Source organism: Macaca mulatta, chromosome 1 (genome assembly GCF_049350105.2).
Source record: "Macaca mulatta isolate MMU2019108-1 chromosome 1, T2T-MMU8v2.0, whole genome shotgun sequence".
In the NCBI taxonomy this organism is placed as follows: Eukaryota; Metazoa; Chordata; class Mammalia; order Primates; family Cercopithecidae; genus Macaca; species Macaca mulatta.
Genome location: NC_133406.1, coordinates 11258461 through 11272378, shown reverse-complemented (window position 1 = coordinate 11272378; position 13918 = coordinate 11258461). Strand labels below are relative to the sequence as shown.

The following is a 13918-nucleotide window of genomic DNA, read 5'->3' as shown; positions in this document are numbered from 1 at the left end:
CAGCTCCAGACTGCAGTTCCCAGCAAGATCAATGCAGAAGGCGGGTGATTTCTGCATTTCCAACCGAGGTACCTAGTTCATCTCACTGGGACTGGTTGGACAATGGGTGCAGCCCACAGAGGGTGAGCAGAAGCAGGGTGGGGTGTCACCTCACCTGGGAAGCACAAGGGGTTGGGGAATCTCCTCTAGCCAAGGGAAACCGTGAGAGACTGTACCGGGAGGAATGGTGCACTCCAGCCCAGATACCGTGCTTTTCCCACAGTCTTTGCAACCAGCAGACCAGGAGATACCCTCCACTGCCTACGCCACCAGGGCCCTGGGTTTCACCCACAAAACTGGGTGGCTATTTGGGCAGGCACCAAGCTAGCTGCAGAAGTTTTTTTCATACCCCAGTGGCACCTGGGACACCAGCGAGACAGAACCATTCACTCCCCCAGAAGGATATCTGAAGCCAGGGAGCCAAGTGGTCTGGCTCGGCAGGTCCCACCCCCACGGACCCCAGCAAGCAAAGATCCACTGGCTTGAAATTCTCACTGCTAGCACAGTGCTATGAGGTTGACCTCGGTTGCTCCAGCTTGGTCAGGGGAGGGCCATCTGCCATTGCTGAGGCATGAGTAAGCAGTTTTAGCCTCACAATGTAAACAGAGCCACTGGGAAGTTGGAATTGGGTGGAGCCCACTGCAGCTCAGCAAGGCCACTGCGGCCAGACTGCCTCTCTAGATTCCTTCTCTCTGGGCAGGGCATCTCTGAAAAAAGAGACAGCAACCCCAGTCAGGTACTTAGAGATAAAACCCTCATCTTCCTGGGACAGAGCACCTGGGGGAAGGGGTGGCTGTGGGTGCAGCTTCAACAGACTTAAATGTCCCTGCCTGACAGCTGTGAAGACAGCAGATCTCCCAGCATAGTGTTCGAGCTCTAATAAGGGACAGACTGCCTCCTGAAGTGGGTCCCTGACCCCCATGTATCCTGACTGGGGCCAACAGACACCTCATACAGGAGAGCTCTGGCTGACATTTGGTGGGTGCGCCTCTGGGAAGAAGCTTCCAGAGGAAGGAACATGCAGCAATCTTTGCTGTTCTGCAGCCTCCACTGGTGATACCCAGGCAAACAGGGTCTGGAGTGGACCTCCAGCAAACTCCAGCAGACCTGCAGCAGAGGGGCCTATTAGAAGGAAAACTAACAAACAGAAAGGAATAGTATCAACATCAACAAAAAGGACATGCACTCAAAGAGACTCCATCCGAAGGTCACCAACATCAAAGACTAAAGGTAGATAAATCCATGGAGATGGGGAGAAACCAGCACAAAAAGGCTGAAAATTCCAAAAACTGGCACACCTCTTCTTTCCAAATATCACAACTTCTTGCCAACAAGGGAACAAAACTGGATGGAGAATGAGTTTGACAAAATGACAGAAGTAAGCTTCAGAAGGTGGGTAATAACAAACTCCTCCGAGCTAAAGGAGCATTTTCTAACCCAATGCAATGAAGCTGAGAACTTTGAAAAAAGGTTAGAGAAATTGCTAACTAGAATAACCAGTTTAGAGGAGAACATAAATGACCTGATGGAGCTGAAAAACACAGCATGAGAACTTCATGAAGCATACACAAGTACCAATAGCTGAATCCATCAAGCAGAAGGAAGGATATCAGAGATTGAAGGTGAACTCAATGAAATAAAGTGGGAAGACAAGATTAGAGAAAAAAGAGTGAAAAGAAATGAACAAATCCTCCAGGAAATATGGGACTATGTGAAAAGACCAAATATACATTTGACTGGTGTACCTGAAAGTGACAGGAGAATGGAACCAAGTTGGAAAACACTCTTCAGGATATTATCCAGGAGACCTTCCCCAACCTAGCAAGGCAGACCAATATTCAAATTCAGGAAATCCAGAGAACACCACAAAGATACTCCTTGAGAAGAGCAACCCCAAGAACATAATGGTCAGATTCACCAAGGTTGCAATGAAGGAAAAAATGTTAAGGGCAGCCAGAGAGAAAGGTCGGGTTACCCACAAAGGGAAGCCCATCAGACTAATAGCAGATCTCACTGTAAAAACCCTGCAAGCCAGAAGAGAGTGGGGGCAAATATTCAACATTCTTAAAGGAAAGAATATTCAACTCAGAGTTTCACATCCAGCCAAACTAAGCTTCATAAGTGAAGGAGAAATAAAATCCTTTAAAGACAAGCAAATGCTGAGAGATTTTGTCACCAGCAGGCCTGCCTTATAAGAGCTCCTGAAGGAAGCACTAAAAATGGAAAGGAACAACCGGTACCAGCCACTGCAAAAACACACCAAATTGTAAAGACCATTGACACTATGAAGAAACTGCATGAACTAACGGGAAAAATAACTAGCTAGCATCATAATGACAGGATCAAGTTCACACATAACAATATTAACCTTAAATATAAACAGGCTAAATGCCCAAATTAAAAGACACAGACTGGCAAATTGGATAAAGAGTCAAGACCCATCAATGTGCTGTATTCAGGAGACCCATCTCATGTGCAAAGACACACATGGGCTCAAAATAAAGGGATGGAGGAATATTTACCAAGCAAATGGAAAGAAAAAAATAGCAAGGATTGTAATTCTAGTCTCTGATAAAACAGATTTTAAACCAACAAAGGTCAAAAGAGACAAAGAAGGGCATTACATAATGGTAAAGGGATCAATGCAACAAGAAGAGCTAACTATCCTGAATATATATGCACCCAATACAGGAGCACCCAGATTCATAAAACAAATTCTTAGAGACTTACAAAGAGACTTAGACTCCCCACAATAATAGTGAGAGACTTTAACACCCCACTGTCAATATTAGATCAATGAGAGAAAATTAACAAGGATATCCAGGACTTGAACTCACCTCTGGACCAAGCAGACCTAACAGACATCTACAGAACTCTCCACCCCAAATCAACAGAATATACATTCTTCTCAGTACCAATTCACACTTACTCTAAAATTGACCACATAATTGGAAGCAAAACGCTCCTCAGCAAATGCGAAAGAATGGAAATCCTCACAAAGAGTCTCTCAGACCACAGTGCAATCAAATGAGAACTCAGGATTAAGAAACTCACTTAAAACCGCACAACTACATGGAAACTGAAAAACCTGCTCCTGAATGACTACTGGGTAAGTAACGAAATTAAGGCAGAAATACAGATGTTCTTTGATACTGATGAGAACAAAGACACAACGTGCCAGAATCTCTGGGACACATATAAAGCAGTGTGTAGAGGGAAATTTATAACACTAAATGCCCACAAGAGAAAGCAGGAAAGATCTAAAATTGACACCCTAACATCACAATTAAAAGAACTAGAGAAGCAAGAGCAAACAAATTCAAAAGCTAGCAGAAGACAAGTAATAACTAAGACAGTGAGTCAAGATCATGCCACTGCACTCCAGCCTGAGCGACAGAGCAAGACTCCATCAAAAAAAAAAAAAAAAAAAACCAGAAATAACTAAGATCACTGCAGAACTGAAGGAGATAGAGAAAGGGAAAACCCTTCAAAAAATCAGTGGATCCAGGAGCTGGTTTTTTGAAAAGATCAACAAAATAGATAGACCACTAGCCAGACTAACAAAGAAGAAAAGAGAGAAGAATCAAATAGATGCAATGCAAAATTATAAAGGGGATATCATCACCGATCCCATACATATACAAACTACCATCAGAGAATACTATAAACACCTCTACGCAAATAAACTAGAAAATCTAGAAGAAATGGATAAATTCCTGGACACATACACCCTCCCAAGACTAAACCAGGAAGAAGCTGAATCCCTGAATAGATCGATAACAAGTTCTGAAATTGAGGCAGTAATTAATAGCCTACCAACCAAAAAAGTCCAGGACCTGACAGATTCACAACTGAATTCTACTCGAGGTACAAAGAGGAGCTGGTACCATTCCTTCTGAAACTATTCCCAACAATAGAAAAAGAGGGAATTCTCCCTAACTCATTTTATGAGACCAGAATCATCCTGATACCAAAACCTGGCAGAGACCCAACAAAAAAAGAAAATTTCAGGGCAATATCCCTGATGAACATCAATGTGAAAATCCTCAATAAATAACTGGCAAACCAAATCCAGCAGCACATCAAAAAGCTTATCCACCACAATCAAGTCGGCTTCATCCCTGGGATGCAAGGCTGGTTCAACATATGCAAGTCAATAAACGTAATCCATCACATAAACAGAACCAATGACAAAAACCACATGATTATCTCAATAAATGCAGAAAAGGCCTTCAACAAACTTCAACAGCCCTTCATGCTGAAAACTCTCAATACACTAGGTATTGATGGAAGGTATCTCAAAATAATAAGAGCTATTTATGATGAACCCACAGCCAGTATCATGCTGAATGGCCAAAAACTGGAAGCATTCCCTTTGAAAACTGGCACAAGACAAGAATGTCCTCTCTCACCACTCCTATTCAACAGTGTTGGAAGTTCTGGCCAGGGCAATCAGGTAAAACAAAGAAATAAAGGCTATTCAGTTAGTAACAGAGAAAGTCAAATTGTCTGTTTGCAGATGACATGATTGTATATTTGGAAAAACCCATCATCTCAGCCCAAAATCTCCTTACACTGATAAGCAACTTCAGTAAAGTCATAGGATACAAAATCAATGTGCAAAAATCACAAGCATTCCTATACACCAATAATAGACAAACAGCCAAATCATGAGTGAACTCCCATTCACAACTGCTACAAAGAGAATAGAATACCTAGGAATACAACTTTCAAGGAATGTGAAGGACCTCTTCAAAGAGAACTACAAACTACCACTCAAGGAAATAAGAGAGGACACAAACAAATGGAAGAACATACCATGCTCATGGATAGGAAGAATCAGTGTCGTGAAAATGTCCATACTGCCCAAAGTAATTTATAAATTCAATGCTATCCTCATCAAGCTACCATTGACTTTCTTCACAGAATTGGGAAAAAAACTACTTTAAATTTCATATGGAACCAAAAAAGAGCCCACATAGCCAAGACAATCCTAAGCAGAAAAAACAAAGCTGGAGTCATCACACTGCCTGACTTCAAACTATACTACAAAGCTACAGTAACAAAAACAGCATGGTACTGGTACCAAAACAGATATATAGAACAATGAAACAAAACAGAGGCCTCAGAAACAACACTACACATCTACAACTATCTGATCTTTGACAAACCTGACAAAAAGAAGCACTGGGGAAAGGATTCCCCATTTAATAAATGGTGTTGGGAAAACTGGCTAGCCATATGCAGAAAGCTGAAACTGGATTCCTTCCTTACAACTTATACAAAAATTAACTCAAGATGGATTAAAGACTTAAACATAAGACCTAAAACCATAAAATCCCTAGAAAAAACCTAGGCAATACCATTCAGGACATAGGCATGGGCAAAGACTTCATGACTAAAACACCAAAAGCAATGGCAACAAAAGCCAAAATTGACAAATGGGATCTAATTAAGCTAAAGAGCTTCTGCACAGCAAAAGAAACTATCATCAGAGTGAACAGGCAACCTCCAGAATGGGAGAAAATTTTTTGCTGTCTCTCCATCTGATATACAGCTAATATCCAGAATCTACAAAGAACTTAAACAACTTTACAAAAATAAAACAAACAGCCCCATCAAAAAGTGGGTGAAGGATATGAACAGACACTTCTCAAAAGACGACATTTATGCAGCCAACAAATATGAATAAAAGCTCATCACTTGTCATTGAAGAAATGCAAATCAAAACCACAATGAGATACCATTTTATGCCAGTTAGAATGGCAATCATTAAAAAGTCAGGAAACAACAGATGCTGGAGATGATGTGCAGAAACAGGAACACTTTTACATTGTTTGTGGGAGTGTAAATTAGTTCAACCATTGTAGAAGACATTGTGGCGATTCCTCAAGGATCTAGAACTAGAAATACCATTTGACCCAGCAATTGCATCACTGGGCATATACCCAAAGAATTATAAATCATTCTACTATAAAAACACATGCACACGCATGTTTATTGTGGCACTGTTCACAATAGCAGACTTGGAACCAACCCAAATGCCCATCAATGATAGACTAGATTTTAAAAAGTGCCACATATACACCATGGAATACTATGCAGCCATAAAAAAGGATGAGTTCATGTCCTTTGCAGGGACGTGGATGAAGCTGGAAACCATCATTCTCAGCAAACTAACACAAGAACAGAAAACAAACACCACATGTTCTCACTCATAAGTGGGAGTTGAACAATGAGAACACATGGACACAGTGGGGCATCACACACCAGGACCTGTTGGGGGGTCGGGATAGCATTAGGAGAAATACCTAATGTAGATGACGAGTTGATGGGTGCAGCAAAAACCACCATAGCACATGTATACCTGTGTAACAAATCTGCACATTCTACACATGTACCCCAGAACTTAAAGTATAATAAAAAAGGACATACATTCAAGTACCCAGTGTAATACTTGATGCATAGTCAATGGTTTATAAATAACTATAACACTATTAATAGTATCATTGTTGAGTACCTACTATCTGCTGAGCACATGTATTAACTAATTTTACCATTTCACCAACCTTATGAGAATTGTGCTTTTATGTGTGAAGTAACTGAGCCACAATAAGTCTAAGGAACTTGGCCGAAGTGCACAGCTAAACAGGGCTGGAATCCATCTATACCCAGGCAATCTGGATCCAGACCCCTTGCAACCACAGTGTTGGTATTGACCCACTAGTTCTTCCTTTTACTTCTGGGCAACTTGGAGTGTGGTGTTTTTCTCTCTCCGAAATGTCATGTTATCTTTTCTGCTTAACACATTTATCCTGGCTTGAACTAAATGTCTGTAAATGTGACAATCTAAATTCCACAGACATCAAATGACACTATTTTTTAGTAAAGTACCATGGACAAGTTTAAGGGACTCATAATTCATTCATTGTGCTCTTATTGAGTGTAAAAATCATGTGTTTTCTAAGAGGGCAAAGTTATAAGATAACTTGGAAGAAAGTATGAAGCCAGCAGGTCTCAGGAGAGAAAAGGAGCTTAAAACAACGCAGTGTTTCTGATTGCCACAGTCAATGAAATTATGGAAGCTTACTTATAAGGGACTTGTGAAAAAAAGTGATTTGAGGCCTGGCACCATGGCTCATGCCTGTAATCCTAACACTTTGGGAAGCTGAGGCCAGAAGATCGCTTGAGCCCAGGAGTTCGAGACCAGCCTGGTCAACATGATGAAACCCTGTCTCTACAAACAGAAATTAGCAGGGTGTGGTGCTATGCACCTGTAACGCTAGCTACTTGGGAAGCTGAGGCAGGAGGATCACTTGAGCCCATGAGGTTGAGGCTGCAGTGAGCTGTGATTGCATCACTGCACTCCAGCCTGGGTGACAGAGCAAGACTGTCTCGGAAAAAAAAAAAAAAAAAAAAAAAGTGACTTGAGGCAAATTTCTTCGTTTAAGTGGTCATGTTTTATTTCTACATTAGTACTTGAAAAATCTTATTAGTGGAACTTTCTGTACTTACCCATAAACCTCAGCTGCTCTTTTTCAGCATGAAGTATGTAATAACATCTGTATATGCCAAGTTAACAAAAGGTTTTTCCTGCTGTCACTTCATTTTAAAACACTCTTTCAGTGAGTGTATGTCGCAGTAACTGCACGTACTTCTGCCCCCAAGGAGAGAACACTGCCTCCCTTCTCCTATGAGTATCGGATATGTAGTCACGTTTACCATGTTCTGAGCATTTTGCAAAGTAGTTGTACATCTCCCCTTTCCCTGAGGGGATCAGCCAAGGAACTGAATTATTCATTGCTTGAGAAAGATTAAATTGTGTTTTTATTTAACACCAGGTCTAATTATCGATGCTTTTGGAGAACTAAGAGACCAACAGGAACAAGTCAAAGAAGACATGGAGGTAAGCTTCTCCATTCATGACTCAGCCTTTTTGTTGTCCTGGGCCCTGGCTTTCCTTACTGCCTTTATCGAGAGAATCATGAATGTGGGAAGGAGGAGGGGAAAGGGCACAACTCGTGGTTTCACTAGCCTGTTTTCCATTCAAGCAATACATATAGTTGAACAGCGTGGTCGGCTGAAACCGTGGTGGACCCCACGTGCATGCAAACAGCAATAGGACACCGTCCTTTCCCTCCAGAAGTGAGGAGACTATTCATTCAAAACCAAAGATTCAATGACAAGTAAACAGATGATTACAGAGCAGTGTGGTGAGTCCTTTATAGGAGTAAAACCCTGAGTGCTAGGGTCTCCAGGGCTGGTATCTGATTCACTCCTGGATGGTCAGGGAATTTCCTAGAAGAAGGGATGTCTGAGCTGAGGCCTGAAGACTGTGGAAGTCTGTGGGTTTGAAAAGGAAAGAGGAGGACAGTTTGGGCAACCTCCCACCCCCTTCTCCCACACCATGGATGTCTCCAGGGGTACCATTCACAATGGGATCTTTGAGCCCATCACCACCTGAAATTATATGCCAAGACCGATTTTAGGGAATTTGATGCGCAGGTCTTTTTCTTAGCAGCCTCAGTGCTACCAGATGCAGATTAAATTCTGAGGCCGAGGCTGGAGAGGAAGACCAGTGAATGAAGAACCTAATCACTCATTTGAGAAATTTACAGTTTAATATATGGGCTGTGGGAAACAAGAAAAGGGCTTTAGGCAGGGCAGTCAGATGACCAGATTTGCATTTTAAAAAGATCACTGTGGTTTAAAATGTGAGGCATGAACTAAAAACTGGCAAGAACAGGGACAGGGAAGTGAGCTGTCAGCATTTTCCAGGTGGGAGCCTCTGAAGCTTTTGCTAAAGAGGTGCCACCTGGGAGTTGGGCAAGTACTGCCTGAATCCATCTAGTTCCTGCATCCTCAGTGAGGGACTTGGTGATTGGCCAAATGCAGAGGATGGAGAGGATGGAGCAAGCAAGGGGATATCCAGGTTTCAGGCATTAGCCACCAGAGGGATGGTGGCATAGTTAGCTGACACAGGTAACCCAGAGGAAGCACAGGTTCCTCGGTAAAGCTGATGAGTGTGATTTGAGCCAGTTCAATGGAAGAGACGTCATTGGAGTGGTATGAAGACCTGATCGATTATTCTCCCCAATTGCTCAATGTGGCCTATCAGCTGTCAGCAGATGGTGATCAATAAGGCAGGAAGAATTTTATACACTATGATAATCATCTTGGTTGTAGTTCCTAAAATACAGGACCTCATAAACATGCTTCAGATGGCATAAAACAGCTTACAACTGGTAGGGAAAGATGAGCACCAGAGTCACATGGGACAATTATTGAATACATTTGAAATGGTACATGTACAATTCCAATAATAAAATAGGGGGTCTGCTTCTCCTGGGTTTTGTGGACCAGGCCTGTCTGCAAGGGGCAGACCTAAGCAGGTGCCTCTCTACAGGCTGCTTAGGAGAGGCATGGTCTGGAGAAAGTGGAACCAAGAAGACCAGGAACCTGGTCCCTAGAGTTGAAAGTTGTTCTCCATACACATCCACTGGCTAATTCTGTACCTAGCACAGCACCTGGCATGCCCTCACTGAATTGTAGATGGGATGCCTCATAGCTTGATATTTGATTTGGCCTTTTCTAAAGGAAAGTGATCTGCACCTTTTCCCCCTGGGTCATCAGACTTTGGGTGGGTGGGTACTAAGTTTGTAGTTTCAGTTGAGGACACAGTTAATCCTGCTTAGATAACTTTAGTCAATGTCATGAACAAGAGTTGATCACTAAGCCTGGACATTTTCACCTAGGCTAGAGAAAGGAAAAGACGTTGCTTTGCAGCCATCATCATCATCATCCTCTGGTTCCCTGTCTGTGTCTGCTACTTACTGCTGCTGGTACCTGTGTCATTTAAGCCAACACCAAGATATAGTTACAGAGACAGTTCTATTTATATCTGTGGGCTTGGCACAGCCTCCATGTGATGATCTTTGACGTGTATTGAGTGAACCAAATAATAGCTGCCCCTACATGGCGAGTTGTGTTTTCCTTTTGTTTTGCTTTCTGAACTCTGACGTTAATGTTTCCCTTTGTTTTCTAGACCAAATGCTTCATCTGTGGGATAGGCAATGATTACTTCGACACAGTGCCACATGGCTTTGAAACCCACACTTTACAGGAGCACAACTTGGCTAATTACTTGTGAGTGTGCCCGTTTCAGAATCTTCCACCTCTCCAGTAGCCGCCACCAGTCCCCGCCCATCTCAGAATAGAGAGCTTTTTGTTTCTTGTTTAAAAAACAATCGCCGCAGATGCTTTAAGAGAAAGACCAACAGCTAATGGCTCTCTTTTCCTCTGGAGTAGGTTGACTTAAGAAGTTAAGTTGCAGCTCTTCATGTAAATGATGCTTTCTAGAACTTGAAATGAAGACGTGGACAGGGAGGAGCAGAGCCTCTCTGCGAATCGTGGTCACGTTTCTCATTTTAGATAAGATTTCCCAGGCTGCTTCCTAGGGAGAGGCGAGTCTCCGTTTTTCTTCTTACAGATCTTAAGAGGACTTTCAGATCTCGACAGGCACTGTTGGATACCAACTTAAAAGCTGCATTTCAAAAAATATTAATACATAGAAATCTTTCCATTACTCGAGATTAGCCAAAACTATACTTTGGTAAAATGCTGTTCTTACTCATTTTTGGACCCACTTTTAGTAACAAACAGAAGAGATGCCGAGTAGCATTATAGGGAAAAAATTGGTCTAACTATACTCAATGGAACTTGATCAGTAAATTAAAACTTCTCCTTAAGCTAGTCTTCGGTTCTAATTCATCAGTGTTGATTTGATTCTGACCAATGTGTATATTCCTAACTTGAAGCCTCTAGGGTCAAATAGCAGCAGATCAGAAAAGTCAGGTCAACAGCCTTTCCTCTTTCTGGTACACTGTAATTTTTCCAAAAATTTGCATGTGGTATTTTCTCTGTGCTGGCCATAATTGAATGCAGCATACAATTTATCTAAATATGCCCTGTTTATCCTAATATTTCCATACAGTTCATTTCTGATCAGTCTCTCTGTATCTGTAGGTTTTTTCTGATGTATCTTATAAACAAAGACGAAACAGAACACACAGGACAGGTAGGTAAATTATTACGTGTCATCTTCTGAAAGAAATTATAGAGAAGCTCTAAATATCAGAACGAAATGTGTGCATTAAACAGTGAGGGATGGAATTACTTTCAGATATTAGTTGTGGTATCTTGATATAAAGTTCCCGTTATGTTGAATGAGTATGGAAAAGATCGCCTTTGTTACAGTAGAATTCTATACTAATTTTATGTAAAACAATAAGCTTTTACTAACTGCAAATGCTGGATTTGAGTTTTGAATTCCATTATTTTAAAAAATTGAGTTCTTAATTATTGCATAATGTCCTTGATTGTTTAATCAGATAGATGATTTCCAATCAACTTCAAAGTATTATGTACGATGCATATTAAATGTCTAAGGCATTTAAGCTATTTGAAGTTCCTCTTCCAATGTGCAGTTAGTTTGAATTTGAAGGATACAATATTTTAAGAGAACCCTCAAAAGCATAAATGTATATTTATACACACACGCATACACATATATATTTTTTGAGACAAGGTCTTGCTGTTTTCCAAGGCTGGAGTGCAGTGGCGTGATCAGGGCTCACTACAGCCTTGACTTCCTGGGCTCAATAAATCCTCCTGTTTCAGCCCCACAAGTACCTGAAACTACAGGCATGCACCACCACGCCTGGCTTTATTATTATTATTATTATTATTATTATTATTATTATTTTAGTGCAGACAAGATCTCGTTATGTTGCTCAGGCTGGTCTCGAATGCCTGAGCTCAAGCGATCCTCCCACCTCAGCCTCCCAAAATGCTGGGATCATAGGCGTGAGCCAGTGTGCCCAGCCAACATATTTTTAATCATTATTATGGTCAGGATGAAGATTATTACTAGAAGTTAATAAGGTCTGGTATAGTTAGTTAGGAACCATCTAAATGAATGTGGACTTCTATTGCGTGTGATATAGGTAACAAAATTGAGTTTCTACCTTATGTTTTGTTAGCACACAGGGGAAAATGTTAATACATTTCCTTGACTTTTACAGGAATCTTATGTCTGGAAGATGTATCAAGAAAGGTGCTGGGAATTTTTCCCAGCAGGGGATTGTTTCCGGAAACAGTATGAGGACCAGCTAAATTAAACAAACTCAGACCCCAATCACCTCTCAAAACCAAAACCCCACCCCTCTCTCAATTTCTCTGCTCTCTTGGAAACATTTTGCTGATTTTGTGAATTGCCAGCGTTGTGTGTTTTCTGGGAGCATCGAAACTCTGTTTCGGGAGACCTGTTTCCCCACCCCCCGCCACCTTCTGTATTTACGTTGAGACTAAACACGGAAGAATAATCTAAATTCATACTCAGACAAAAAAATGAATTCTGGAAAGAAAACCATTCTGGACACTGTCATAACACACATAGACAGATATTCTTCTGAGGCTCCTGGAGTCTTCTCGAGCTACGGGACCTTCACAGAGACGCGTGGCAGCCACACTCACCCGGCCTCTTTATTTCACCATCCTGGAAGGAAGCTGTCTAATGGTCACAGAGCACTGTAGCACTTAACAGACTGCCATGGACACCAGTTGCGAAGGGAAATAGTGCCTTACTATATGTGGGTTGAGCTATGCAGAAGATATGTGCATGAAAAAACATCTTTATTTTCTTTATGTCGACCTTTCTTTTCTTAGATTGATTTTATGAGGTTTTTTTTTTTTCCTTTAGTCTTTTCTTTGGTGGGGGAGGGTAAGAAAAGCAGTTTGCACCTTAAAAAGAGAGAAAAAAAAAAAAAGCGGGTGGTGTGTCTCAGGACGAAAGGAGGCTCTTCTCATTCAGCTAAATTCACATTTGCCCTCCCTCCCCCGGCCCCCGCCATATGCTCCTGCTATTATTTTGGTAATGCTCTGATGCAACATTGCAACTTTATGAAATCTTTGTATGAAAACAAAAAGACTGCAAAAAATACACTTTCAAAAGAAACCATTCATTGCATGTTTATTATGCAAGTTTAAATGAACAAAGAAAACCTTCGGAAACAAGTTGATCAACGTGAGAGAAATTTCATGATAATTATATTCATAGTAATAAAGTGTCGTGGGCTTAATTGTATATCTGGAGCCAGTGTCATCCACCAACAATGTGATACGTTATGAACTTGACAGTAGTTTTGGGCTTTTCTCTTTCTTTCAGCCACCTGTGATCAGTTTTGTTGATTAAGGACTTCTTGTCAGGTCATTTTTTAATATTAAAGCTGAAGCAATATCCATTCAGGGATTTCATCAGTTGCATCACAAATGATAATATACATCACTCCATTTTTTTCCATTTTGAGTCCTTTTAAATGTAATGCTAACCTTTACAATTAAAAAGTCAGATTCAGAATGGAAACAAGGTCATTTTGCAAACATTGGAGCTCTTTTATTACAAGTCTGCTTGTTAATTTTAGAATTGTAAAACCGCTCTGATTAAACTATTTAACTAACTTTCTCATTCTCTTCTTTCTCCATTTAACTTACAACTGGGACTTATAAAATCTTGAGCTTCTAACTTGAGGTTGGTATAGGACAATCCCAAACACTGCACTGAGACTAACGCTGTCAGATTTCCTGGCACCTCTAAGACTGTTGTTGTATATATCATTGTGGAACCTCAAGAGTCACCAGGCACCTGGCCTACCCCTGTCATTTCCCTGTTATATGGATCAGGTAGACCTCTTGAAAACCTCCAATGACAGAAAAAAAAAATCGCTTATCTCCCAGATTATTTAATTCTTATATAACTCTCATTTTAGAAAGCTCTTCCTTGCTCAGGACAAATTCATTTCCTATAATAGGAGTTCATTTT

General features: G+C 41.1%; 1 protein-coding gene across 7 annotated transcripts in view; it reads left to right on the top strand.

The window, feature by feature from the left end:
* Positions 1-13557, top strand: part of RYR2 (ryanodine receptor 2) — a 794036-nt gene extending 780479 nt beyond the window's left edge. For all 7 annotated transcript variants that reach the window (XM_077998277.1, XM_077998259.1, XM_077998275.1 and 4 more), the window contains 4 exons: positions 7881-7945; positions 10085-10185; positions 11065-11116; positions 12123-13557. In XM_077998277.1, the coding sequence (XP_077854403.1) occupies positions 7881-7945; positions 10085-10185; positions 11065-11116; positions 12123-12218 (314 nt within the window). In that variant the 3' untranslated portion in view covers positions 12219-13557. The remainder of the gene's footprint in view (positions 1-7880; positions 7946-10084; positions 10186-11064; positions 11117-12122) is intronic.
* The last annotated feature ends 361 nt before the right edge of the window (positions 13558-13918 follow it).